A 26,920-nucleotide genomic window follows, 5' to 3' on the forward strand; every position below is an offset into this window, starting at 1 on the left:
ATGGATGCAGGGTGCAGCCCCAGCTGTCAGAAAGAGCAGGCCATCTGAGGAGCAGTGCAGGCCTCGGGGCCCCCCTGCAGCCCCTGCAGGCGCCAGGATCTGCCCAAGCAGCCGGGGTGGCCGGGAACAAATGAGGTCTCCAGGCTGGTCCAGTGTGAGATGCAGTGGGGATCAGGTGGCCAGCAGGGGTGCCCAAGAAGTTGGGAAGTTGGGGAGGGAGGCCAGAGGCAGGAGGATGGGTGGAGTCAGTCTCAGTTCTTCTGCAGCTGCAAGAAAGGTGGCAATGGCCCACTGTGGCTCCTGGTGCCTTTCCTGAGGCACCATGGGGCTGATCTGGGGTATCTGTCTGCTCCCCAAGCTCAGCAACTACCCAGATGATCAGGTACCTTGGAGCTGGAGTCTGGGAGATGTGGCCTACCCATGAAAGGCACAGCATTGCAGTGTCCTGGGGTGGGAGTGAGGGAGTGGCAGATAAGTGGCATTTCCCAAACTCACCTGCTCATGGGACCCCTTCCCTTAGCTCCTGCCAGTCTCAGCCCCTGTCTGTGACCAGTTCAGGGAGACCTCCAAGCCCTGATCTGTTAGGTGGATCCTTTCTAGGACTCTCTGATGCCCCCATCCAGAGTGGCCAGCCAGAGTCCCTACTGGGTCAGACTCCCTGCTCCTGTTGTGGCAGCCTGGCCTCTGTTGTTGGAGACAGGTGGAGGGAGGGGTGGAGCTGCCTGGCAGTTTCCCTGCAGGGACAAATGGGAGGGGCAGTTGGCTAGTCCCAGTTATGCAAGAGCCCGAGAAAGCTCTGGAACATGGACCAAGTCCCCAGGCTGCTGACAACTTCCTGCCTTGGGCCTTCTCCCAAACCTGAACACAGGCCTTACCTTCCCACTTCTGCTATGTGCCTGGGTGCCTCTCAGCCTCACCCAACCCTTTCCAACAGGCCCCATCACAGCCAGAACCAGGCAGCCCCAGGCCACTGCCCCCAGGCAGGACCTTTGCATTAGGGCTTTGGGGAAGGTGACCTGCTGGCTGAGTCACCCTCCTCCCACCCCTCCACAAAGGCAGGTTGGTTCAGACTCTGCTCCTGTGAGGCTACCCCCAGCATGAGGAACTGGGGTGCAGTGGACATGGGGTGCCACAGGGTCTACCTCAGACTCAGGACCTCTGTCCTCAGACACCAGCTGGCTCTGCCCTATAGCCCCTGGGAAGCCTCTGGGCAGAGAGTACTCAGCTGGTACCTGTTGACCCCAATCTGCAACCCACTCTGTGTTCCTCACCCAGCCAGCTGGCACCCCAGCTCCAGACACTGCCTGTAACGCCTTGCAGTGGGGTGGCTGTCTGATGCTATCACCAGGCAGCACGGTCAATGGGGCAGTCAAGAGTCCTGCTCTGACTGGCCCTAGCCTGGCTGGCCCAGTCCCAGCTTGGCCGGCCAGGTACAGACAGGAATGGCACCTGGAGGGCAGCTTGCACTGGGCGTTCCCGGTGGCCATGGAGGACATGCCCACCCCCACCCTGGAAGGCCAAGCGGGCACTGGGAGGGAGGCAGCGAGCTGTGAAGGCCACCGATGCCTATCATGGCTGCAGGGACTGGCGGGGGCCCAGAGAAGGCCACATAGGGTGAGCAGCCCTGAGCCACAGAATGCAAGAGGCATCATGTAACCACATACAAGCTGTGCTAGGGCAGACTGGGCTGTCTGGGGCTGCAGGATGCCCAGGACCCTGCCCACCCCTAAAAAGCAAGTGAGATCATCCTGAGCAGCCCAGACTATGCAGGCATCTCCCTGCCCATCCTGTCTCTGTCCCTAGCCCCTCAAGGAGGGCTAAGTAAGGGCATTGGGATTGAAGGTGGGAGGCCAGAAGGGAGGTCAGGGACACTGCCCACCCAAGATGTCCAGGCTCTGACATTTCCTTGGGAATGTCCAGGCACTTTTGCTGGGGCAGCAAAGGAAGGAGGCCCAGGCAGCATGTTTGAAGGTGGTATCTATTTAATGTCTATGACTGTGATCAATAAATAACCATGACCTAGCAATTTCCACAGGGCTCTGAGATAGCCTCAATCACAGGCTGGTGGGGTCTGTCCACATGCACAGGCTGGACAGGCTCCTGGCAGGGGGCCCAGGGCAGGGGCAGGGCCATCACACTTATGTGGCTGTGGTTAGACCTCAGCACCTGTGGGGCTCTGCAGGCCAGGGATATCCTTAGGGGTCTGGGAGCCCCCAGCCCGGACACAAGTACCCCAGCCACGGCCAGGAATGACAGGGTCCTCATGGGCCTGGAGGGGAAGGCCGGGGGGTGGGACACTGGAGTCTGCCTCACACTTGGTGGTATGGCTGGAGAAGGGCTCAGGTGCTGTGTGGCCCAGCATGCTGGGAGTCTCAGGGGTCCCCCTTGCCAGTGTGGGGCCCAGCTCAGGCAGTTCCCAGGCCTCTGCTCGTGCCTCAGGTCCCTTGGCAGGCACCCGTTTCACAGAGAGGTCAAGAGGTGTGTCCAGTGGCCGTGCTGCCCGCTCCAGTGCCTGGTGGATGGTGAGCAGCTCTCGACGGATCTTTCCTAGCTGCTCCCGCAGAGGTTGGGGGGCCAGGCCCCCAACAGGCATCAACTGCCCCAGGTGCTGTTCCACCCTGGCATAGTCGCTGAGGGCCTGGGTCAGGTCCTCACCCACAGGTCCTGGGCTTCCCAGCACCTGGGCCTGTGACTGCTGGGCGACGGGGACCTCAGGACCTGAGGCCTTGGGGTCACCCAGCTCCTTGTCCTCAGGCCAGAGCATCAGGGAGGAGCCTGATGGCAGGCTGCAGAATAAGAGTCAATCAGAAGGTCACAAAGCCCCCCACAGTGCCCCAGACCCTGCCCCTTGGGTCCCTGACCAGCATGTCACCCATGGCCCCAGGGAAATGGAATAAGGTGCCAGTCTAGGGCTAGGAGCTCCCCAAAGACAGATGAGATGCTCTCAGGTCTCAGTTCTCCTCTGTGGCCTGGAGGCTGTACTCCCAGCAAGTTAGCTTGGAACAGGGTCCACCCCCAACCCAGCCCTTCCCTAAATTTTCGATCCCCAGAACCCGCAGTCCAAGGCACCCACCTGCTCTGGGAACCAAACTTCGCCAGGCTTGAGGAGGCCTTCTGGAGCTCCAGCCTGCTCCCCAGGGGCAGCTGTCTCTGGGGGTCTCCCTCCTGCCCTGGATCCCTGGGGGTGCCATGGGGCCAGGCCCCCCCCAGCCCTGGAATGGGCACCTTCAGCAGCCCAGGAGCCAGAGTCCCAGGGGGTCCCTTAGGGGGCATAGAGGGCTTGGCAGGGCCGGCCCTGCCAGCTGGTAGCCCTAGACTCTGCTCCAGGAGCAGAGGATAATATAGGCGAGGGGCTGGGGCGGCCCGCTCAGGGGACTGTGGGGAGGGGAAGGTGGCAGCGGGAGGCAGCAGAGGGCTGGCTGAGGCCAAGAAGGGCATGTGGGCAGCAGCAGCCAGTGATGGACCCAGGTAGGAGAAGAGGCCAGGGCCAAGAGGGTAGTTGACACCCAGCAGTGACAGGTGGACGCTCTGGGCCTCTGGGAATTCACCCGGGGTGGGTGGTGGGTAGCAGGGGACACTTCTCTCAGGGCCTGTTGAGGCTACAACCCCTACAGCCATGCTCCTTGTACCACTGCCCAGCTCTGGCTTCCAGGACTCCATCAGGAGCCTACCAGGGCCAGGACCCTTCTGAGCAGCCCTGGCCAGAGTGGGCAATGACTCTGGAGACCCCTTGGCCCCAGGCTTAGGGACCTCACTGCAATGGCGCTGGGAAAGGCCGTCAGTGACCATGGCGTCTGGCACGGTGGGCTGCCTGCCATGGCTTGGGGGGTCCCCAGAACCATCTGGGGTAGACATGTGGGGCCTGGGAGAGGAGGGGGCATGGCGGCACGCCCAGTCTGGGGAGTCCAGCAGCAGTGAGAGGGAGTCTTTGCAGAGGCTGTACTTCATGTGGTTGTAGAGGTGGGACTTCTCCAGGCACGTGAAGGGGCACTGGAAGCACTTGTAGTTGTAGGGTTTGCCCCAGGGCCGGGGGATGTAGTGTGGCTTCTTGGGTTTCCGAGACCTTGCCCTGGCCCCAGTTCCCACACGGCACGAGCCAGCCTCACGGGACATGGTGGCTGGCTAGTGGGCAGACTGGGGCACCATGGCTACCTGCAGACAGGGGACTGCAGTCAGCACCAAGTCCCCCAGATTTCCCACTTCCCTTCCTCAGGGCTCCTCAGCTCCAGGAGAAGAGCCCAGGTGCCCCTACCTCCTCTGCCCTGTGGCTTCAGCCCCCTCCCTGAATGCCTCTCCAGGAACCTATAGGGCCTCCAAATTGTCAAATGAAGAATGAGGCACCCAGTCAAACCTAACACAGACATCCAGTAACTTTCTAGGGTAAGTATGGGCTCTGCTGATTTGGAAACTACAATAAAAATTATTCATCATTTACCTGAAAGAAAAGTTTAACTGGGTTTCCTGCATTTTACTGGATGATCCTATACAAATCCCTCTGGCCATGAGTACATGCTGGCCCCTGCAGGCCAATTTCTGGGATGGTCAGTCTCTAAGCAGCCCCACCTCCACACAGGCAGGCACCTGAGAGCATTTGGTAAGAGAATGAAGGAAGCCAAATGTGACCATTGCTCCTCCAGAGACCCAGCCCCTATTGAGCCATCTGCCTCTGTGGAGTCAGAGGCCAAGGTGAAGACCACTGAGACAGAAAGTAGCAAAGGCAGCTGAGCACAGTGGTGCACACCTGTGTGATCCCAGCAAGTCAGGAGTCTGAGGCAGGAGGGTCGCAAGTTCCAGGCCCGCCTGGGCCACTTAGCAAGACCCTGTCTCAAAATAAAAAATAAAAAAAGGCTGGGGAGCAGCTCAGTGGTAGAGTGCCCTTGGGCTTCATGCCCAGTACTAGCAGAGGCGCAAGTGTCTGGTTAACACTGCGTGTGTGCCTACACGCCTGAGATGCTCCACCATTGTGTCAGGTGGGCACGGGAAATGTCTGAGGGGAGTCAGCCTCACGTGGGGCCAACCCAGGCTGGGGGAGTGAACTTCACAGTATGGCCCCTCAGCACAGCCACCTGCTCGGCCCAGCTCCATCTGGGAGGCTTCAGGCAGGTCAATGACCAAGCCTGCAGTGGCCCTGCTCAGCCAAGACCCTCTTCTCCCCACGCCCCACAACACAGGCTGGCTTGGAAACTGCTCCACACTCCATCTGGGCTGCCACCTGGGCTGCCCACTGCCCCAGCACTTGTGCCTGGGCGAGGTGCATGGTGTGTGTGTACACACAGGCTTTGGGTGTGTGTGTCGTGTACAGGGTTGCAGAAGCCCTTGTTCAGCCCCTGCAGGAATAACCTCTGCATGGCAAGCCGATTCTGCACAGGAGGCCTCCATGTGCAGAGAGCCTGGCACACACACACAGCCCTACCCTACTCGGTGGACATGGCTACTCGTACACCAGAGCAGAGTTAGGGCATATGTGTACACACACACCCAAGTACACAGGCAGATACTGTAGGGACTCACACACGGTTACAAAACCACAAGTGTGGACACACTGTGCCTCACAATGGCCAGGGAAGGACTGGGGATAGCTGGGCAGTTGCTGGACACAGCCTTCCTTCCTGATGGTGTTTATGCTTTACCCACTGCAGTTACCCTTGTGGCCACCAAACACCAGGTGGGCATCTCTATTAGAGGAATGGCCAGGGGGTGGGGAGGGCTATCTTTCCAAATGTTTGGGGCCCCACAGGGCAGCATCGCCAAACCTGGGTGTGGAGTGTGGGCCAGCAAAGGCTTAGAAGAGCTGCAAGTTTGGAAGGAGGCAGCTGGCCCAGGAAGGGGCTGCAGACCCAGCTTGGACTTGGTGGGTACAAAGCAGCCCCTTCTCCCTGCCTGGTCCCCCACCCCACGAGATGTAGATGACAGATAGGAGTGCTCAGGCGACAGAGGCGGCTGTGCTGGGGCCATCGATCACCCAGCCCTGGGAGCCACACAGCTGTGCCAACTGGTGCTGCCTCCTACTCCACCTCCCAGCCCGGATTTGGGGCTCCTCCTGGGCCCCTGGACTCAATGGGGGTTCCTCCTGTGCGTCCCTCCAGATCAGGCACAAGAGGGGGGGCTCTTCTGGAAGCCATCTTATCAGCTGTTGACCCATGAGGACCCAGAGGACATCTGGGACCCACCCAGCACGGATGCATGGAGGGAGGACACCCCCACACCGGTACAACAGGAAAACACTCACCTCCACACAGCACATCCCAACCTGTGCCCAGGTGCAAGCTCACAGACACTTGGAAGCATCCCCTTCTGGGGGAGAACCCGCTGAAGGGGGTACTGGGCAGCCACCAGGTCACAGCCCGCCGATCTCCTTGACCACTCGGGACTCTGGGTGCGCCACCCATGGGCTAACGAGGGAGCCGAACCCAGTCTTCCCCTGGCTGAAGCGCAGCTGGTTGGGACCCCACACCCTTCCCCCGACTCCCCGCTGCGGCGGCGCCAAGGTGGCCCCTGGCAGAGCCTGGACCCCAAACGCAGTGGCAGTGGGGAGCTGGGGGAGCCGCGCTGCTGCTTTCTGCGCCCCGCGCCCTGCCCGGCCCGCCCGCCCGGCGCCCCAACTTCGCGGGAAGCGCCGCCTGCCTTACCCGCGTCCGCCAGCCGAGCCGAGCTTGCGGCGCCCGCCAAGTCTGCGCCAGGCTGCGCGGAGAGGCGAACTTCCCGCCCGCGCCCGCGGACGCCTCAGGGAAACTGAGGCCGGGCGCGGGAAGCGGCCCTTACTCGGCAGCGACCCTGGAGCCACCGCCGCCTCTGCCCGCGTCCCCCCGACGCCGCCTCGCGCCCACCGAAGTTGGCGGCGAAGCGCGCGCGTGCGCCACGGCGCGGGCTCCGGGCGCAGCGACCTCCGACAGGGCTGGGGCGCGGGAGGCGGAACGGCCCCAGCCCAGGACGCCCGCCCCACCTCCTCCCTCATCGCCTTGGCGCACTCACCGGCCTCACCGGACGGCTCGGGATGGAACAGCGCCCGACACGCCGCGGTGCAGCCGAGCCCGAGTGGCGCGCAGGTGCGCGGCGAGTGAGGGGCGCCTGGCACCGTCCCCGCCCCCGTCGCCTGCAGGCTGCCGCGGGGGTGCGCGGAGGCGGCCAAGTCTCCCGGGTCCCGGCAGCGGCGTGAGGGGGCGTCAGCGCTCATCCGTCAAGGCTGTGGCCCCTGACAGCCGCCTGGCCACCCAGGCTGGGGCTGCGGGCTGTGCCCCAGGACAGGGTGCCCCCCAGAGCCAGCCGGGAGGGACCGCGCCTAGAGCTGAAGAAGTGGAGCCAGCGCGCCCTTGCAGCTTTCCTTGGGCCCTTTCGCCTCTACGGATCCTTTACTCCAAACCGGAGGCGAAATGGGTGTGCTCCCCACGCCTGGCCCACAGCCGCCACTGCCTCAGGCTGGTCACCTCGCGCTGACACCTATCTGGGTCCAGCGCCGTGCTCTGTCCTCATTCCCCCCTCCCTGGGAGGTGCCCCAGGGCTGCATTCGCCTGCTGTTTCAAAGACCTCTTCTCACTAGCCACACTCCTGGGAGAACCTGTGCAATGGTGAGGGGACCTCAAGGCCCTGGGTGTTCACCCAGCACACCATGAATCCGGGCAACACTCTCCCCCAGTGTCCTCATGGCCAGAGCTGTTCTGCAGCTGTCAAAACTGAACATTCCAGGGTCCCACTTCTCAGCCGGTCCCGGCAGAAATTCACCTGATCCATCCACTCCACCTAGAAGTGGACAGAGATGCAGCTGGGCAGAGCCAGATGATTTCCTTCCAGGAGTCTGCCTATGATTCTCAGAAGACTCCTGACCCAGAGTTGTGTGGCAATTTTCGGCATAGTGACTCCAGCCAGAGGAGTAGTCACTGCCTGCTCTGTGGAGGCAGAGAGCCACTTGACCCCTGTACACCAAGGCTTCCTGCAGGCTCAGCTACTGATTCCTGGGGCCTCCCTAGCCTAGGTCAGGGGAGCAGAAGTCCTGGGGGGAAGAAGAGGACCCTCAAGTGGCTTCTGGTGTTGCCTTTTTGATGGGGTAGCCAGAGAGGAGCACTGGACACAGAAGCCTAGCATCACCTGGTTCCGTGACCAGCCAGTTTGTGCAGTGGGGTGATGGCAGGATCCCTCTGCTGACCAAGGATCAGGGCCCCATGGTTTTGGGGGATGGGCAAAACCTTCCTCCTGCCCCCATGTTACCTTTCTGACACTAGCCCACTCCTGAGGGACACCCCAGAAGGGCTGGGGGATGGGAGGGGTGCTGTGGCCAGAACAGCATGCCATCCTTCTCTCCCTGACTGGCCTGGCCCAGCTGACCAGCTGACCGTGCAGGTGGCCCCAGGCTGGGAGACAGCTTGGGCTGCCATCTTGCCAGCAGCCCTGTGGAGAGTGGGGGCCAGGATACCGTCCCTTGTTATGAGCATTGACCAGAGAGGCCAAAGTCACTCTGAGACAGTGGGAGTGAGGGGTCCCAGGGACAGCTGTGTTCTCTCTAGTCCTCACTGGCCAGCCTCAGGCTGACCGTTCTGAGGGTCTGGGAGAAGCTATTTCTGACAGCACAGGGGATGGGCTGGCTGGAGGCTGTGGCCATCATCCAGGGAAGCCCTGGTCTTAGAGAGCTGTGATCTTGGGGATCTGTGGTCTTAGGGAGTCTGGTCTTGGAGAGCCTGGTTGTGGGGAGCTCTGGTGTTAGGGAGTCTGTCTAGGGAATATGTCATGGAGAGCCCTAGAGAGCCTGTTTTGGGGAGCCTCATCATGGAGAGCCTGTCTTATGGAGCCCGTCTTGGGGAGCTCGCCTTGGGGAACCTATCTTAGGGAGTCAGTCTTGGGGAGTCCTGGTCAGAGGGAGCTTGGTCTTGTCATGTAGGAGCAAAGCCATGTGAAGCTCAGGTGACTAGATAGCCCCAGAGGGGGGAGGAGGCCAGGACAGGGTCAGAAAAGCAGGAGGTAGCAGGAGGGGCCCACTCTGCCCAGCAGTGGAGCCCCTTCCCCTACCTGATGGGAGAGAAGAGGAGGGACAAACCCTGAGAGGGAAAGGCACACCCTGGTTGCACTCTGGGGCAAGCCCTGGGTTTGCTTGAGAAGTCTGGGGCTGGGCATGGATGGCTGTCTCCTGTCCTCTGCCCCAGGGGCTCTGAAGCACATCCAATGCCACATGGTGGCTCCTCCCTTTCCTTCTAGGTCATGACTCCCTGCTGAGACAACCCTTCCCCCAGGGGAAAACCTTGGGCTCTGGGAGGTGGCCCTTGCCTCCTGAAACAGGGACTGGACTCCCCTGTGGCTCAGAGCCAGTGGACCCCCGCCCACACTCCCTGGGCCTTAGTCCTCTCTGCAGAAGAGGTGGAGACTCAGTCTGGCTCCAGTGGGATTCTGGACAGGGGCCTGGTTCCTGGGTGCTGGTGCAGGCTGCCCCTCCTCAGCCATTAACCTTCTCTGTCCAGTCTACCACGGCTGCCAGCCTGTCACCTTCATTTCTGCCAGAACTGACTGTGTGGGGGGCTTGTGTGCTGGGCTTATCAGGCCAATTGGGGTCTGTGGCCACTCAGTGCCTGGGGGAAGACCTGTCCCATCCCCTCAGTGTCACACCCCTAGCCAGGACAGGTGTGTGGCTGGGCCACCCAGCACCTGTCCAAGAGACACAAGGATGGGATAGAGCCCCCAGGCCAGCCCTGAAGCCCACAGTGGGACTGTCTGTGCAGTGGCAGGAGCCCTGGGTCTTTCTGGGGTGGTCAGAGCCACACAGGATGTTTGGCCACAGCTCATGCCTGCCCACTCACTGAGGAGCACTGGCTGGAGGGCACAGGCATCCTTGGGCTTCACCTTCCTTGATGTGGTCCTAGGGACTTCAGGCTGGGGCACGTCCAGGGCTGGACTGAGGGCCGTATTTTCTGAGGGTCCTGCCCAGGACTAAGGCTGAAGACCCTGAGGAGACTGGGGACCTGAGGGAGGTTCATGAGGGGAGGAACAGGGCAGGGAAGTTGAGTGGGCAGGGAGAGCCTGGGCTCACGAGGGCTGGGCAAGAATGTGGTTCCTGGGGTTGGGGCATCCCGGGATCCGACTGCTTCCCTCCTGGACAAATGGCACTCTTGGAAGCCCTTGAGAGGGTGAGAAGCAGGTGCTATGTGCTGTTGTGGGAGTGAGCTCCCTGTCAGGGGAGCATTCCTGCTGGGGCAGGGGCCTCTTGGTTCATGAGGGCGCAGCCGGCAAGGCGGGTAGAACGAGAGACCCGGGTTGCCCATGCCCCCACCCGGTCTCTGAGCCTGGCACTGGCTGAGCAGTGCCTGGGGCCGACAGCAGCCATATGCTGGGAAGAGAGGCTGAGCGTGTTGCTCTGCGGCCCCCAGGGCCAGCCTTCCTGGACTTGTCACAGATGATTTTCCCCGCCTGAGTGGCAGGCCGGCTGTCGGGTGGGGCAGTGGGGGCCTGCAAGCTAGACCCAGATCTAGGCAGAGCTACCCTCAACTTCGGGACTCAGCTTTCCTTGGGACAATGCAGGTAGTGGGCCCTAGGCTTGGATTCCCATAGCTTTCCCAGAAGGCATGACTGTCCAGCTCAAAGTCAAGGGCCCCAAGGAGAGCCCTGGCTGCCCAGGGGATGGGCCTTCCTGTTTGAATGTGGGCAGTGGCCAGGGGTCCACACCTGGCAGTGTATGCCCTGGGCAGGCAGGAGAGGGCCCCAAGCTGCAGCTCTGTCAGCCCAGCGCCCAGAGCAGGGAGGCAGGGAGGCTGCGACTAATTTGTACACTAAATGCTTCTGACAGGGAGGCCTCACCAGTGAGAACCCGCTGCCCAGGAAGGCTGCTGCAGCATGCTGCGCCAACAGTGAGGGCTAGGAGAGGGCTGGGGCACAGGGCCAAGTGGTCAGGAAGTCGGGGAGCAAGGTGGGGAAGGGTAGAGATGTGGGGAGGGGATGAGGGGCAGAGTGGAGGGGGAGAGGGCTGGAAGACCCTGGGGTGGAGACCGCCAGGCAGGGCCCCTAAGACCCCTGGCATCCACTCCCTGCCTTAGCAGCTAGTCCTGTCTGCTCCTCACTTGGGCTTTGTGAACCCCTCTAGGGCCAGTCCACCCTGCTGTCTACAGGCTGGCTCAGGTACCAGGTGCACTCTAGAGATGGCCGAACTGCCCAGTCCAGCCCACTGATGGGACAGTGTTTTGAGACCCACTCCTTGGATTGGCCCAGCCACTCCCCACCTGCTCTCCACACAGAACCTCCTCCTCCTCCTCCAGGACTCTGCCTCAACTTGCATCAAGATCCCCTTCCTGCCTCCTGCCCAATGCTGGCCTAAGGGTCTTGCCTGCTAGTGCCCCCACCTCCTTTATGGACACCTTAGGTTCATATCCCCTGCCTGCTGGGATCCAAAGGGAGGGGAGGGTATCAGCTGGGTCAGAGGGGGAGGGTGTGCTGCTGCTGGCCTGTCGGGGACACCCTGCCCGGCCCTGGCAGTTATCTCCCAACTTGGACCTCCCTCCTGGACTGTCTTGGGGCTGGAGAATGCAGAGGCCAGAGGAAAGGAAGGTGGGTGCCAGGTAGGGCATATGAAAGGGGCCTTGGAAGGAGCCAGGGTCCTAGGTTGCCCAGGGATCTCAGGGGTGGACAGAGGCAGCTCTGGCTAGATACACAGGTGAGCTAGACCCGGCCCCCACCCACAAGAGGTCCAGCCTGGTGCGCAGACGCGAGGGGCCAGGCGGCCTGTGGGCGTGAGGTGAGATGTGCTGTGGCAGCTGCCCCGCCGCCTGAGGCCCGCCCGGAGCGAACACTGCTGGTGGCTTTAATTGCTTTCACATTCGATGGGCTGGCCTATGACAGGCCTCTTACACACAGCGCTCTGGTCGCACACTCCCAGCCCCCGCTCTGCCCAGGGGGTGTCCTCCAGCCCCAAAAGGGACCTGGGCTGCTGGCCAGAGACAGGCTGAGTGGCTCAGCATCACCTGTGACACCAGGAGGCCAGGAAGGGACGTGGAAGCAACTGCAGGGCAGGAGCTGCTGTCCCACTCTGCCCCCCTTGCTCCATCTGCTCCTGCCTGGTGACTGATGGGTTCAGACAGGGCCCTGAACACAGCAGGAACCCACTCACATGGACCCTCCCGTCTGGCTGAGGTTGCAGGGTCTGGCTGCAGCTCCTGCCTACCTGGATACCTGGTCCTTCCTGCAGAGCATCTTCCTGGCTGCCCCACCCCTCAGAGGCTCACATGAGGCTGACCTTGGGCAGCAATGAGCATTCATGGCACAAGCCCTACTGCCCCTCAGCAGGGCTCCACCAGCAGAGACCCCACCTACCAGCTGGGAACAGCCTGTGCTTCCTGCAGGGCCTGGACCCCAGGAGGGTGGCGACAGACATTAGGCTCCCTTACAAAACAAAATGATTTTATTTGGTCCTTGGAGCCTGAGTGGGAACCGCCTGTGGAGCCTTGGACAGGGAGGGACTGACAGCTGGTAAAACAGCCTGCGTGTCCAAAGAGCTGACCGTATTTACAGGGTTAAAAACATTCACAGCTCAGAGGAAAGGAGGCCTGGGGAAGGGGGAATGTTTCTCTAGGTGTAAAAACCCACGACCCCCGTGGGATGCGAGAGCCGTGGGCAGGCTGGCTGCCTGCTGCCCGGGAGCTGCAGGACAGTGGTGGCCGAGCAGGGGACCCAGGGAGCTGGACTCGTGTCCCTGCAGCAGACAAGAACTCTGGCCTCAATACACAGCTGGGGGGATGCTGGACAGGTAGGCAGCTCAGCTCCCGGGCTTCTAATGGGCAGCATCTATGCCCTGTTGTGCCCATGATGGGCTGGGCTGAGGCCATGGGATGGGACTGGTGCAGGGTGCTGGACCCTGGCTACCTGGCCATGGTCAGGATGCTGAGGACAGAACACTTCGCCAGACAGCAGGGCTGGCCCAGCGCCCCGACCCACTGCCCGTCATGGCTTCGATCCTGGTAGGTGCTCCAGGAATTGCATAGTGTCGCAGGAGGGGCAGCTAGACAGGGACCCCTCTGACCCTGAGCCCTGGCCTGTGGCCACCAGGCACCTGCCTGCTGAGGTGCATTACTCAAATGCCAGGGCTCCAGGGACCCCTGCTTGCCTCCTTGAGGCAAGGAGGCTGGCTGGCTCTTAGGGCAAACTGAGAGGGGAAGCTGCAGACCTTGAGCCCCACAGGGGGGGTGGTCCCGACTCTCCATGGGGTCTTGGCTCCTGACCCCAGATTTGGTTTTGTGAACAGAGCTCTTGGTTGCCTCTCCCTGGTAGGAGACCCCACACTCACTGTGAAGGGGCAGCCCCCATTTTGGCCCTGGCCACCTGAAATTGTCCCCAGGTGGCAGGTCAGAGTGGCCAGTAAGCAGCCTGTCCAGTTCGAGGTATTCTGCTTGGCAGCTGGGAGGCCTGGCCTGGGGACTGAGGGGCTGGGAGGGGAGAGGAGGGACAGGGCAGGGGTGGGGGGCCCAAGGGAAGCTGCGCCCTGAGGCTGGTGGCTCCCTAGGTGGGGTCCTGAGATTCTGGTTCAAGCGTCCTCCGTTGGGGTCTCCCTCATAAAGTGCGTGTGAGAGGCAGTGGGCAGTCCACACACAGCCCTTGCCCCAGGACGCAGCAGTCACAGCGGCCGGGGCCCATGTAGGCCAGCAACTTCAGGTGTGAGTGGGGGGCTGTGGGTGCCCCTGGAGGCTGTCCAGTCGCTGAGGAAGGCCTGGGCTGCCTTGCGGTGTGCCAGGCGGTGAGTAATGGAGAAGCCTGCATTGCCTTCCAGCTGGGACAGGATCACCAGGACCTGCCTGGGGGAGAGGGCTAGTGAGGACCAGTGGGGGCCTGGGGGTGGGGTGGGGCCGGGGGTTCCCACCTGTGCAGGGGTGGCACGCTGTCCTGGGTGCGCAGGCTGCCGCGCGTGGACACCACGTTGAAGCTGTCGGAGCAGTCGCACTGCACGTGCAGGTAGGCCTTGGGGTGCCGGTTCTCCACCACCACGATGAGCCCCGCCCAGCCATGTGTAAGGTAGTAGCAGGTCATGCCCTCGCGGCCCTGCACATAGCCAACATGGGCAGCTGCCCCCTGCCACAGGCCTCCCTCCACCACACAGGGACCTCACCTACCTCGTGCCGCTCTCCCCGGCTCTCAGTGAGCAGGATGATGGCGTCCGCCAGAGTGGTGGGCTGCGCTTCTACTGGCTCCACCATGACTAGCCTCGAGCTGTACACCGCAAGCACGTGGCCAGGAGGCTCAGGGGTACCTCGCGGAACCCCTGTAGAGGGGCTGGAGGCTGTGGGGGGGCATGTGTGAGGGAGCTGGCGGCCTTCCTGCAGGGTGGGCCTTTGGCCTCTGAGGGAGGGGCCTAGGGTCTAGGGGAACCATTACCCTGCATGGTGGGGGGCCCTGGTGGAGTGGGACTCCAGTGGTTGAAGGCACAGCACACCACTGCGTACTCTCCGGGCTCCAGCATGACGTCACAGTTCACAAACTTCTTGACTGCTCTCTTGCTGTGGGCCAGGAGGCGGCCCAGGCTTAGGCGGCCACCACTGCCGAAGGTGGCCCGGAACACCAGGATGCACAGATCCAGGAGGTGGCTGTCCCCCACGTCCGAACGCCTATGGTGGCAGACGGCAAGCTGGGGCCTTGTGCAGTGCGGCCGTGGACCCATCCTGACAGAGCCCCCTGCCTGCTGCCCACCTGCTGCCCTCCTGGAAAAGGGCGAACTCCAGCGAGGCTCGCTCTAGCACCGTGAGTGCCGTCACGCCCACTGGCCCGCTGGCTGAGCTGGGGAAGCAGCCCTGCACCCGCGCCTCCTGCCAGTCTGAGTGCACCTTGCAGATGTCCACAGAATCGAAGTACCTGGGTGGCAAGAACAGGCTTCTGAGCAGAGTGCAGCCCCATGCCCAGCACCTGGATGCGGTATCCACTTCCCAGCAACTACCCACAGGCTCCCAGCACTGCCTTCCAGCGGCATGACCGCCCCCACCCTACCCCCGAGCCCTTAGCATCTCTTAGACCAGCATCCAGTGCCACTGATCAGAAAAGTCCTTCCAGTAAGGAAGCACTTGTCCTGGCTGCTATGCTTGGACAGGATGGCTCAGAACATGAGCCCTACTGACCTGGATCCCAGGTCTGTCCAGAGGTGTGGCTCAGAGCCCCCACAAAGGCCAGGACACAGATGAGCTGCTGCCTGCCCAAGATAGCAGGAGAGCTGGCTGTGCTTGTAGCCAAAGGACAGGCAGGCAGCCCAGGTACCTGATGAAGTCGCTGTACTCCATCCAGAACACACCCTCACTGCTGCCACGTGGCATAAGCTCGCCCCGCAGGTGCCCAGGCCAGTGTGGCCACTCGTCTGACCAGCTGCCATTCCAGGAGAAACGGCCCCAGGGGTTCCGCAGTCGTAGGAGCCTGAGGATCACAGGGCTGAGGGGCTATGCCTACACCTCTATAGCTCCCACCCATGTCCACATATGTGGCTGCCCACAGCCAGCCAGGCCCTACCTTGAGCCCTGGACATCACGGACGTCCAGGATAGAGTAGGCGTGGCGGGGGCGCAGGCCCAGGCTCTCATAGGCAGCATCATCTACCTTCATGTTGCCCCCACCACAGGAGGCACCCATGAGGAACCTGTGTGGGCAGAATGGCTCTTGTTAACTGGGATGGGCAGGGGTGGTGGGAAGGGGCTCCTCCCTGCCTTTGGGGCACATGGGTCCCCAGGAACCACATAGGACATGCCCAGGAAGTTTTGACTTAGCCCTCCACCTTGCCTGAGCTGGGGCAGGTGGGGACCATGAGGAAACATGGGGCTGGCTTAGGGATCACACATTGACCAGGGCAGTGCAGGTCTTGAATACCTCCCACGGGCACCCTGTGGGCTAGCACCCCACCCCTGGCTCCATGCAGGAGGCGATGGCCACTGGGCTCTTCCCACAGCCCCAGCCCCACCTGGGGCAGATCCTGGCCAGGCCTCCAGACCATGGCCAGCCTGCGTTGGAGCACCGTGTGAGTCGCAGGTGCAGCTCAGAGGGTGCTGCCCCCCGCTTCTCCCACCGTTCGCCTCGCCTCTCCGCCCAACGCCGCAGGCCATGGCAGCACCCGCCCCTCTTACCCAGCCTCCTTAGAACTCAGCATTTTGGCCCAGATGAGGTCAGTGTCAACGGGTTCCTCGCGGGGGTTAGTGGAGCTGACCTGCAGCGCCAGGCTCTCGCAGGGGGCGCCGGTGAGTGTGGCCAGGCCTTCGATGGCGCGCCCTGCCTGGAGGGCAAAGTAGGAGCCATGCAGCTTGGCCAGCGCCTTCTCGATGAGGGCCACCCACAGCTGCTTCCGCTGCGCCTGGGGAGGGGCTGGAGTCACAAGGCCTGCCTCAGCCCACCCCCCACAGGCCCATTGCCCACTTGCAAGGAGAGGAGGAAGCCAGCCTCACACCCCTGCCTATTGCCCACCTGCGAGAAGAGAAGGAAGCCGGCCTCGTCACAGGGCAGCATGTCATCCACCAGCACTGTGGTCCACGTGCCATCCTTGCACAGCCGCACCTGGTAGGCGCCCTCTGCGCACAGGCTGCGGGTGACCATCACCCGTTCGACCAGGTCAGGCCGTTCAGCCAGCACTGCCAGGGCACTCAGGAACCTGTGTGGAGTTAGGCAGCTTCACTAAGTGACCATAGCTGGACCAACAGCCTCACCATCCTCCCTTGGGCCTGTGGGCCCTTGCCAGGAGCCCAGAGCCTCACCAGCAGTTCCCAAGCAGCCCCTGCAGGATGTCTGAGGGCCGGAGCGTGTGGAAGACAGACCATGCAGTGCTGTGGTCCCTGAAGACGGAGCAGTTGATCTCATGGGGCCGCAGCCACTGCTTCACACGCTGCTGGACGCTGTCGCCCACAGGGAAGCCCACAGATGCGGGCCCTGGGGGGAAGCTATCATCCACAAAGTTCACCTTGTTCTGTAGGGACCATGGCTGGACATCAGGCCAGGCAGGGTAGCCTCACTTCACCTTTCAGAAGCAAAACCTGCCCTCCCAGCAGAGCCCCAGAGCAATGGCATGGGGTCTATGTGCAGCCCAGACTTCAGTGCTCAGAACCCTGACCTGAGTGGGCATTGGGGAATGTGGCAAATGAGCTAGATACCACAGGATGGTGACAGGCAGGTCACAACACATGTGAGCACAGGGAGGGAAGCTGTTCTTTCAGCCACCTTTAGAGGTAAGAGGATGCTACCTCGGGATCAGCCTCTGAGAGCACAAGGGTGTCCTGACCTCCAGTTTCAGTGGGGTTTCCATGTTGCCTGGAGAAGCCCTGCCTGCACCCTACCTTTCTGTGGGCTTACATGCATGAAGGGGCTTGGAGCAGCAGTCAGCAGGTGGGGAAGAGGCCTCTCACCTCCCGGCAGAAGGCCACGATGTCCTCCCAGAGAGCCTTGGCCTCGCCCTCATCTGTCTGCCGCCGCTTCTCCACATGCATACTCTCTCTACGCTTTAAGGGCGCCACAGCCCTGCGCCGGGTTACCAGGAGCTGGGGTGTGTGGCAGGCTGCACAGTGCTTGGCCCGGGGTGCGTTGAGCAAGGTACAGGCAGGGCAGGCCCACTGGCCTGGACGCTCAGAGAGAAGACTGGTGGCCTTGTGGGCAGAGGGGCCAGGTCTGTCAGTCCCACAGTCTGGACAGTGGATGGGGGGTTCACTGTGCTCCTGGAAGCCATGAAGCTTAGAGCAGCCACATACTGTGCACCTGGGGGCAGCTGTGGGGTTCCTGAGTGTGCATTTGGCACACGACCAGGTGGTGAAGTCGGGGCTGGAGGGACTGGCGGGTGTGTAGCGCACAGTGTCCCCAGCTAGATCAATGACATCACTGCCTGGGGAGGGGCTGCAGGCCTCACAGCGGGCAAGGATGGTCCCTGGGGCCACCTCCTCCTCCAGCACACTTAGCCGCTGGCCTGAAAGCAGCTCTGCCAGGCGTGAGGCCCCAGCAGCCGTGGCCCGGCCTGGGCCCTGGGGGGGCCCTTTGGAACCAGTGGAGGAAGAGGGCTGAGCAGCCTCAGGCACAGGTGGCTGAAGCTGGGGGGGGACTTCTCGGCGGCTTCGCGGCACAGGGTTGTTCTGCAGGGTGGGTGAGAAGGGGCTGAAAGGAGGTACCCTGGGAGCCTCCTGGTCAGCAGAGGCTGGGCCTTGGCTGGTGGAGGGAGTGTCAGCCTCAGCACCTTCCCCAGGGAGCACTGGCTGGGGTGGGGCAGGTACTACATGGAAGCCTGCGGGGGCCACAACCTCGGGTACCACCAGGGCTTCCGGGGGGATCCTGGGCAGTGACAGTTTCCGGGGGCCCCCACAGGCAGAGCAGGAGCTGGCCACGGGTGTGTTGTGCAATGTGCAGCGTTGGCAGGCCCATCCACTTCCGGGCTCTGCCCCCTCCTCCTCATCTTCTTGCTCCTTCTCCTCAGTGCATCTTCCAGCTGGCTCTGGGGCCACTATCCCTGCTGTCCGCACAGAGCCTGTCTCCTCCTTGCAGCTGCCTTTTGGCTCCACCAGGATGGTGGGTGGTTTGGGCAGGATCCCATTGATGATGGGCAGCAAGGATGCTCCAGGCACAGGCTCTGGGGTGAAGCCACACACCTCGCAGGCCTCCTTGCCCAGGAAGTTCCGGAATGTGCAGCGGGCACAGGGCCACTTCTGTTCCTCTACGCTGAGCCGCAGGATCTGGTCCAGGTCAGGCTTGTGCCGAGGGGCCTCACAGATGGAGCACTGGCGCTGGCCAGCAGGGTTCAGGAAGGTGCAGCGCGCACAGGACCACTCCCCAACCGCGGCCATAGACCCAGGCGAGTGTGTATGGCTGCAAGGAAAGGCCCTGGTCAGGGAAGCTCCTGTGGGGTCCGTGATCATGATGTCCTATAGATGGTAGGACACCACCCTCCCAGGGAGGGCAAATGGTCCTGGGGGAGGCACCTGCCTGTGACTGCAGAACTGGTAACCTGGTGTGGTCAATGTGGGGTTAGGCTGTGCAGTGCCCAGAGCTCAGGGGTGCAGGGGAGCTATGGACAGAGACAGAGGGTCTACAACCTCTGGCCCTCCCTTCTGTTAGCTAGGCAGTGATAGTTATGGGGGTATTGCATGAAGTCTGCCCGAGAGGGCTGCTCAAGCACAGCTGAGGCTGCAGGACAGACGCTATGTGGGCCTGCCCAGAGGTAGACAGAGAGGCCTGTACCTAGCACTGTTCTGAGGACAGGGCACTCCCTCCCGCCAGGCGCTGGAACCAGAGGCTGAGCTTAGCACCCAGAGGGAGGCTGCCTACAGCCCTGAATGCAGCTACCTGTGCTAGGAGGGTTCCTGGGCCCCTGGCCTCACTGTTTGCTCCCCAGGCAAAGTCCCTGCTACTCCTGGATGGAAGGGGAGGCACTGGGGCCCAAGGCAAGGTAGGAGGGATGTACTACGACTCCTCCAGGGCCTCACCGGGTCTAGGATTGGGGGTAGGGTGGGGCCCGTGGGGCTAAGCCAGGGTGAGGGGGGTCTCCATACTACACAATATCTCTTAAACTGACTGTAGCTGCTCTGCCTGCAGGAAAATCAATTATTCTTTATAGTGAGGCACAGGCATGAGGCACGAAGCTTGGGCTTCTAACCCTTTTGATTTAGGAAGAATGAAAACTCGCCTCTTTACGGGGGGAAAAAATTCTCCCCTAGCAACACAATTGTTTCCCAGAACCCAGAGGACTCCAAAGCAGATTCTCTGTGCAGGCAGAGACCCTGCAAGAAAGGTAGGTGGAAGCGTGACTGGATTCACATGGCAGAGGCACTTGGTTGCCCTTGTACACTGTCCACAGTGTAGAGTGCAGGGCCCAAGTGAACAGAAGGGGCTCCATAGAACCCTGGGGTAGATAGGGTGCACTTGGCTGGGTTCAGAGCCCAGGCCAGGCAGTCCATTTTGACCTGGGATTCTATGCTCATAAACGCCAGAAAGATTTCCTGGAGAGAAGAAACCTGTCCCTTTCCCTCTTCAGAGAAAGGCTTATGGTCGAGGCACGGAGTGCAGCATAGGCATACACAGAAACATGCACACACATGCAAGAGCACATACCAAAGGACAACTCGCTCCACCTGCACACCCACTTGGAGCATAGCCGAGCTGGGCAGTGGTGACCTGTGTGGGGCTGACCCTTCACAACCCACTCCTCAGGAGGATTTTCCAGAGAGAAGACAGACTGATGCAGCATTTGACATCACACAACTCTCAGGGTAGGGTGTCTTGGCCCTAGGCCCCTGGTCAGCATAGATTTGAGCAGGAAAAACCTCAAAAACAATAGTGTGGGGGTCAAGTCTCTGTACCCCTGGGAGCTGGCTAGCATAGCCAGTGCCCAGCTTATATCCAGGTATGGTGTCTGCTAGTCTGACCAGTACCTGAGAGGACATGACAGAGCTGTCCTGGAAGATGAACTGAGTCAGGAAGGTCCTGTCCACAGTTTGGAAAGGTTTAAATGAAAACAGGGTAAGGTGGGAGGAACAGAAAGCAGTGGCTCATTTGTGGCTGGGAGAGGCCTGAAGGACCAGGGACTTTGAGGGCTGATCACTTCTGCATGACATGGGTCATGACATGACATGACATGAAAGGATTCAGGGACAGCACGACAGCCAGGAGAACTGATGGGCCTATCCTTCAGCCTCCTTGGCTCACTTGTTCTACTACCCATCACTCAAGGCTACTCTCCATTTTGAAGGGTCTGGGAGGAGACAAAGGACTCAAAGCCCGAAATCCACAAAACATCAGTAGACAAGGCCAGAATACTACCAAAGTGTATAAGTAAAAGCCTGCATCAACTAGCCACTTGAGTGGCTGCGGCAGGAGGACTGCAAGTTTCAGGCCAGCATTGGCAACTTAGTGAGACCCTGTTTCAAAATTTAAAAAATTAAAAGGGCTGGGAATGTAGCTCAGTGATAAAGCACCACTGGGTTCGGTCCCCAGTACCACACACAAAAAAGAAGGTACTTCAAAATTCACAGAACACCTGTTGTGCCCTCAGTTCCCTGGGCCTTGCCAACACTCAGTTCTAGCTGGAAGGGAGGGGTACAAAGTCCACCTGACATAACCAGGAAATGAGTGCTTGGAGCACATGGAGGCTGCACATCCTGGGCTTTCCTCAGGAAGAGATAAATGAGACAGGTGTCCCACTCACAGGGCCTTAGTCAAAGCCACCTGACTTTTGGAATTGGGCTTCTGGGGCAGCTGGCCCAGCAGGCCACACTGAGACAAATGCCCCTGACCACCTGTGCAGCCTAATGAGTGACCCTGCCAATTCCCCAAAGGCACCAGGCTTGGTTTGGTGGCTCTCCATCTGTGTTCATGGTAGATTCTGCCCTGGGGGCTTCCACCCGACACTCTCAGGGGGACAAGGGCACGTCGCTCTTCCTTGGGCTGGCCACAGTCCACGCCTGGTTGCCCTTTCTGGGTGGGGTGCATCCTCCTTATCTTTTTCTCTAGGTGGCCAAAGTCTGAACCAGTTGCTCACTAATTAAGCACTTGGGCAAGACACTGGACACAGGTACCCAGTTAGCAGAGAGAGATCTGCACACTAGGCTCTCCCAGGCTGAGGTAGTCCGTGACTTCCTTTTCCTTACAAAGGACTACCTGAGGGGGCAGTGCCTGCCTTTTTGGACATTGTGAGAATTTACTCAAGAGGGCAATGTGCCCAGGTGTACCTTCTCAGAGGTGTCAGGAGTTGTCACTGCTGCCAGTTCTGCCCAGAGCCCTTCCTGGCCCACTGGTGTCCTGTCAGAGCTGGGAAAGGGTCTGCCAGACTCCCATGCCTGTGCTTTGCTGCCTGCACATGTGTGCTGGAAGGAGTCCTGTAGGGCAGTCACAGTGTAGTGTCAACTCCTATTTTCCCACCATCGGCTGTATCCAGCTTCCCCACACTGCCCTCTCCAGCCAGCAGGTCTATGGATTCCTCAGGTCTTTAACAGCACTTCCTCCTGATATGCCTTGGAGGCTGCTACTCGCTGTTGCAGATAGTAGGCCTAAGACCAGGCCTCCCTGCAGTGTGCATGGGAACAGGCTATCTGAGAGCAATGGCCCCAAGGGAGGTGTCTGGTGGTCAGGGTGAGTGAGGGGTTAGGAGTGTATCTACATGCACTGTGAGTGATCCTTCAAGCCAAGACCCAAAGTCTCACAGCAACACATCTATGCTCTGGGCACAGCCTTGGCAGTACAAAGGGCACACTCCAGAGCCAACACCTGTGGTGCTAGTCTGGGGTTTCAGCTTTTCCTGAATGGTTACCACCATTCTCCTGACAGTTCCAGGGAAGATGGGCCTGGGACAACCACAGTGTCAGTGCCCAGGGAGCATGATGGCTGAGGCTGCCTGGAGTCCATACCTGGACAGCCTTCCTGAGGTCTCCAACTCTGGCCCTGGGGTGCATGAAAGAGCTGAGAGGGCCTCTCCCTCTGGAAAATGGGCAGGGGAGAAAATGCTTTTCTCTATATTTCTTCGTGATGCTTAGATATTTACTGAATATGTGGAACTTCTCTTTTTGGTACTGGGGTTGAACCCAGCCCTTTTTATTTTGAGACAGGGTTTTGCTAAATTGCTGAAGCTGGCTTTGAACTTGGGATCCTTTTGCTTTAGACTCCTGAGTCACTGAGATTACAGGACTGTACCACCACAATCTGGTTGAATGTGTGAAATTTCTATGATGAAAAGAACTATGCTAAAGTAAAATTTGTAAGTATGACGTTAAAAACAGATTTTAAAACCTTGAACTTCAAAAAACAAAAATTTGAATTTTTATCAGCACACATGAACTTAATCCCACCCATGCAGCAAGCATGTCAATGCTCATTGCTAGAATGCTACCTGCTGATGCGACAGATAATGCAGGTCAGCTGTAGTGGCAGCCAGCCTCCACCCAGGCTCAGGGGTTCTGCTCTTAATGATGTCTTTTAGAATATACATGCACGGAATACAAAGATGTATGTGGACAGATGAAAACACAAGAAGATGCTCAACATCATTAGCCACCAGGGAAATAACACTGCACAACATAATAGGTAGTTAGAGTAAAAGAGACTGACCCAATGAACACTGTCTAACATGGGGAAATGCAAGTAGTGTAGCAGGTTCTCAGAAAGTTCCATAAACTCACTGTAAGCCCAAGAAAAAGGAAAACATTTGTCCACACACAAACTTCAACATGAATGTCCACAGCAGAATTGTGCATAAAAGCCAAGTGGAAACAACCCAAGTGTCCATGAGCAGAAACAAGAGGTGGGCTATACTAATGACAGACTACTGCTCAGCAAAGAAAGGAATGGAATCTACTGTTGGTGCCAGGTGTTGCCTGAGGATATCATGCTGAGGGAAGCAGCCAGACACAAGGCCACATGCTGCATTTTTGGAAAAGGCAGACCTATTGTCAGGAAGCATGTCAGTAGCTGTCTGAGGCCAGTGTGGGGGTAGGGATGAGGGTGACTGCAAATGGGTTTGTGAGGATGTTTGTACAAAGCTACAAACTGCCTGAAAATGAACCACACTATTAACAGATGTTAATTAAAATATGTATAGGGGGCTGGGAACGTAGCTCAGTAAGACCCTGGGTTTGATCCCCTCACTGCTCCCCAGCACCTGTGGTGCAGATAAGGGGAACTGTAACATGCTCCAATGCCTTCTTGTGCAAGAGAAGCAGTGCTATTTCCACCAGTGGCCACTGTCTTCTCCAGCACCTCAAGTTCCCTAGTGGCTCTCATCCACTAGGGTAAGTCTTAGACAAGACACTTTCCTGAAGCCTCACTGATCCCCTCTAGCACCCCCTGATTCCTGGTCTGCCAGGAGCTCAGACTTCTGCACCAAAGCTAACCCTGGAGGACAGTTCTCCACATGCGGCCCACAGCTCCATGTGGCCCATCCCTTCCTGTGCCTACAAGATGGCAGGCAGGTAAATGAGCTGTCTGTGGAACCATGGCCAGGTACTGCACTGCAGTTGCCTCAGATTGAAGGACAGGGATGTGTAATCTCAGATCAAAGGCCTGGGCTCCCAAGAGAATGAAGCTACTGCCACCATATCTACCCCAAGGCCCCAAACCTCAAGAGTTTGGTGAGCATCAGGCCATCTCCAAACCAGCAGCAACGACATGCTGTGTGGAGGCAGCAGATGTAGGCCTGTCACTGTGTCCCCATGCTAGAGCAGCAGCACCACAGGCAGGATTCAGCCCTGAGTCCATGGGATGCAAGCCAGAACTCGTGTGTGAGCCAGCCTCCAGGTTGGCAGCCTCTACCTCCCAAGCTAGTCTAGAGACTTTTTTGGGGGGTAACTGGGGATTGAATCCAGATTATTCTACCACTGAGCCACTTCCCCAGCCATTATTTTTAAATTTTGAGTCAGGATCTTGCTAAACTGCTGAGGACAGACTTGAACTTGTGATCTTCCTGCCTCAGCCTCCCAAGTTGCTGGGTTTAGAGGTGTGCACCACTGCACCTGGCTTCCAGATAGCGTTCACAAGAGCAGGCCACAGGAAAGAAGTGCCCAACAGTGGGATCAGCAGCACATCCTGGCCCAGGAGGGTCCCAGACCTGCTAGGTCCAAGGTGGAGATAACTCAGAGCCTGGATGCCCTTGGCCTTCAGAAGCAAGGTGCCCAAGACCTGAGAGACAGAGGCCCCATCTCTGAGCATGTGCCTCTGCCAAGGAGGGACACCCTGAAAAAAAGAGGCCTCCTTCCTGAGATCCCTATGGGGCAGCCCTTCCCCACCCTCTTACCTTCGGGCCCGGGGGCGTGGGTGCTGCCTGGCAACCAGGGCACTCCCCCAGATGGGCCCCCCAGGGCCATTCCTACACCAGTCAGCCGCTGCCGGGGGCCCTGGGTATGGAGGCCCCCGGGGGAAGCCGTGGTCTGACTCAGTCTCAGTGGCCAGGGAGGAGGCGGAGCTCCCCATGGCCCCTCTGATAGCGGCCACGCTGAAAGCCAGGCCTGGTCACCTTTGGCCGGTGGCACACGAACAGGAGCATGGAGAGAGGAGAATGCCCACGCCGGAGACAGGGTAGCCGGCTGGTCAGTGACACAACAAAAATAAACACAGAGAGAGAATAAAAGAGAAAAGAAACAGTGTGATTTACAGATGAAGCCCTAGATCCTAGGAGGGTTTCCCAGCATGCCAAGTAGCTCTGGGTGTGGGGACAGGCAGGCTCAGAGACCTGGGCCTCACCCTGAATATTCAATACCACAGGCTCCTCCCAGAGCCAGGCCCCACAAGGGGTGGAGGTCAGGTTCGAAAGGCTAGCACCCTACAGAGCTGAAGTACCCCTCCATCCCTAGGCTCAGGGCATACTAGAGTCCTAGGATGTCACCTTGCCCTGCCCCTGAAACCCAACAATCCCCCAATCACTTGTCTCTGGTTTTCAAAAGTGTTCTATTCCTTAGAAAAGGGATCACATGGCTGGCTTTGTCTTGTGATGGGGCAGAAACCACAAGGATGGCTAACCGAAAGAAAAGGTGGGAGCTGGCAGGGTTGATCCAGGCCTCAGAGAAGGGTACTTGGAGGCCCCAAGAGTTAGAGGAAGGGCAGCAGCTGGCCACACAAACCCACATGGCCCCAGACCTGGAGAAAGACAAGAACCCAAGGTTGACCAAGGCTGAGGGCAGGGCTAGCCCTCTGTCTCTCCTCCAGAGAGATTTACCCCAGGGGTGACCAGAAGGAAGCCTCACTGGGACCTCCGCAGATGGACTGTCTGCACTGTGAGAGAGGCCATCTTACTATGCCCACTGGGTAAGGGAGGTTGAAAATAACCCTAGGAGGACCTTCTGAGGCTGACCTACATGGAATACCTGGTCCAAGCTGGGCATCTGGGCTGCCTTTCTGATTGGGTTGATCAATAACAGCCTTGTGTGGCCACAGTGGTCCCCACCCCTGTACCTGATGTTATATGACATCAGTCCTTTCTCTGGCTTCTGCATAAGTCCTAGGGACACTAAATCTGGTCAGGGTGCAATTGGGGGAAGATGGTTTACCAAAACAAGGTGCTACATTAAGTATCCTTGGTGCACGGGTAGCCTGGGGTGGCCCTGGTAGCTGCTCCTGTGTGGTAGGCAGATGGGCTGCATGGTGCCTTTGAGTCAGAATGATGGCAGGGAGGACTCTCAGCACTGGGCTTAGCCCCTCCCAGACACCCCCAAGCCACAGGGCTTCAATCAGAGCCAGTTGAGTTCCCTGTGCAGCAATAATGTCCGCCTGACCGCCATCTCCCTCAGAGCGTGAGGGGCTGTTTTTCCCAAGGGGCTGGGGAGGTGGATGGGGTGGGCGCTAGCAAGTCCTGTGGCTGCTCAGGCCTCTCCCCCGGGGCAAACCAGGCACTGAGCACACTGGTGCAGAACAGGGCTGCAGACCATGGCTTGAGGGTCAAATCCAGCCTGCCAGCAGAACAATGATGACATTTTTAACTGGCTGGAAAAATCAAAAAAGAAAACAACACTTTGTGGGAGGTGAAAATTATGTGAAATTCAAACTTCAATGTCCCCAAATAGTCATACTGGTAGAGGCCAGCTCATTTATTTAGGTGTCACCTGTGCTTTCAGAGATCATGTGGCCCCCAAATCCAGTGTTTCCTGTCTATTCCCTAAGGAAGGCCTGGGCAGCCCAGGCCAGAGCAAAGCTGCACAGGTTCCGATGCCCTACAAGCCACCCTTGGGTAGCAAGAACTCCAGCTCCACATATCTAGGATGCTTTTTTGTTAAAAATATTTTTAGTAATTATAGATGGACATAATGCCTTTATTTTTAATATGGTGCTGAGGATCGAACTCAGTGTCTCACACATGCTAGGCAAGTGCTCTACCACTGAGCCACAACACGAGCCCTAGGATGCTGTCTTGACAGCATAAAATCATCTTACAGGGCATCACTGAGATCCTGAGTTCTCTTTCTCAAGCTCTCTGGACTGTTATCGTTCAGCTTTTCTTAATGTGGACATGCCACCTCATGGGACTCAAGGCCCATGTGTGCTGGTGGCTT

The 26,920-nt window shown here is 59.3% G+C and overlaps 2 protein-coding genes across 3 annotated transcripts; both read right to left on the reverse strand.

Moving 5' to 3' along the window:
* Positions 1-2,152: 2,152 nt before the first annotated feature.
* Positions 2,153-4,113, reverse strand: Prr35 (proline rich 35). Its single transcript, XM_027940463.2, has 2 exons — positions 3,074-4,113; positions 2,153-2,786 (listed from the first exon to the last, which is right to left on the reverse strand). Exons 1-2 carry the CDS (start codon positions 4,111-4,113, stop codon positions 2,153-2,155), a joined length of 1,674 nt encoding a protein of 557 aa, XP_027796264.2.
* Positions 4,114-12,349: 8,236 nt separating this feature from the next.
* Capn15 (calpain 15) lies at positions 12,350-24,941 on the reverse strand. 2 transcript variants are annotated; one of them, XM_071605650.1, is made up of 12 exons: positions 24,673-24,941; positions 17,321-18,761; positions 16,676-16,884; positions 16,389-16,572; positions 16,055-16,278; positions 15,448-15,573; positions 15,198-15,369; positions 14,644-14,801; positions 14,332-14,561; positions 14,070-14,236; positions 13,820-13,998; positions 12,350-13,754 (listed from the first exon to the last, which is right to left on the reverse strand). In XM_071605650.1, exons 1-12 carry the CDS (start codon positions 24,846-24,848, stop codon positions 13,577-13,579), a joined length of 3,444 nt encoding a protein of 1,147 aa, XP_071461751.1. In that variant the 5' UTR covers positions 24,849-24,941; the 3' UTR covers positions 12,350-13,576. The 2 variants fall into 2 exon arrangements, with proteins under 2 accessions (XP_071461751.1, XP_071461752.1); XM_071605651.1 differs by having other exon boundaries at positions 15,198-15,354; positions 24,673-24,936.
* Positions 24,942-26,920: the final 1,979 nt, after the last annotated feature.

Source organism: Marmota flaviventris, chromosome 19, assembly GCF_047511675.1.
Source record: "Marmota flaviventris isolate mMarFla1 chromosome 19, mMarFla1.hap1, whole genome shotgun sequence".
Taxonomy (NCBI): Eukaryota; Metazoa; Chordata; class Mammalia; order Rodentia; family Sciuridae; genus Marmota; species Marmota flaviventris.

Excerpts from the sequence above, each read along its gene's own strand:
- Prr35 (XM_027940463.2), bottom strand. The coding sequence starts at position 4,113 with ATGTCCCGTGAGGCTGGCTCGTGCCGTGTGGGAACTGGGGCCAGGGCA. Across the intron at positions 2,787-3,073 it reads AAGTTTGGTTCCCAGAGCAG|CCTGCCATCAGGCTCCTCCC; the intron begins GTGGGTGCCTTG and ends CTTATTCTGCAG.
- Capn15 (XM_071605650.1), bottom strand. The coding sequence starts at position 24,848 with ATGGGGAGCTCCGCCTCCTCCCTGGCCACTGAGACTGAGTCAGACCAC. Across the intron at positions 16,885-17,320 it reads TCGTGGCCTTCTGCCGGGAG|AACAAGGTGAACTTTGTGGA; the intron begins GTGAGAGGCCTC and ends TGGTCCCTACAG. Across the intron at positions 13,755-13,819 it reads AGCGTGCCACCCCTGCACAG|GCAGGTCCTGGTGATCCTGT; the intron begins GTGGGAACCCCC and ends CCTCTCCCCCAG.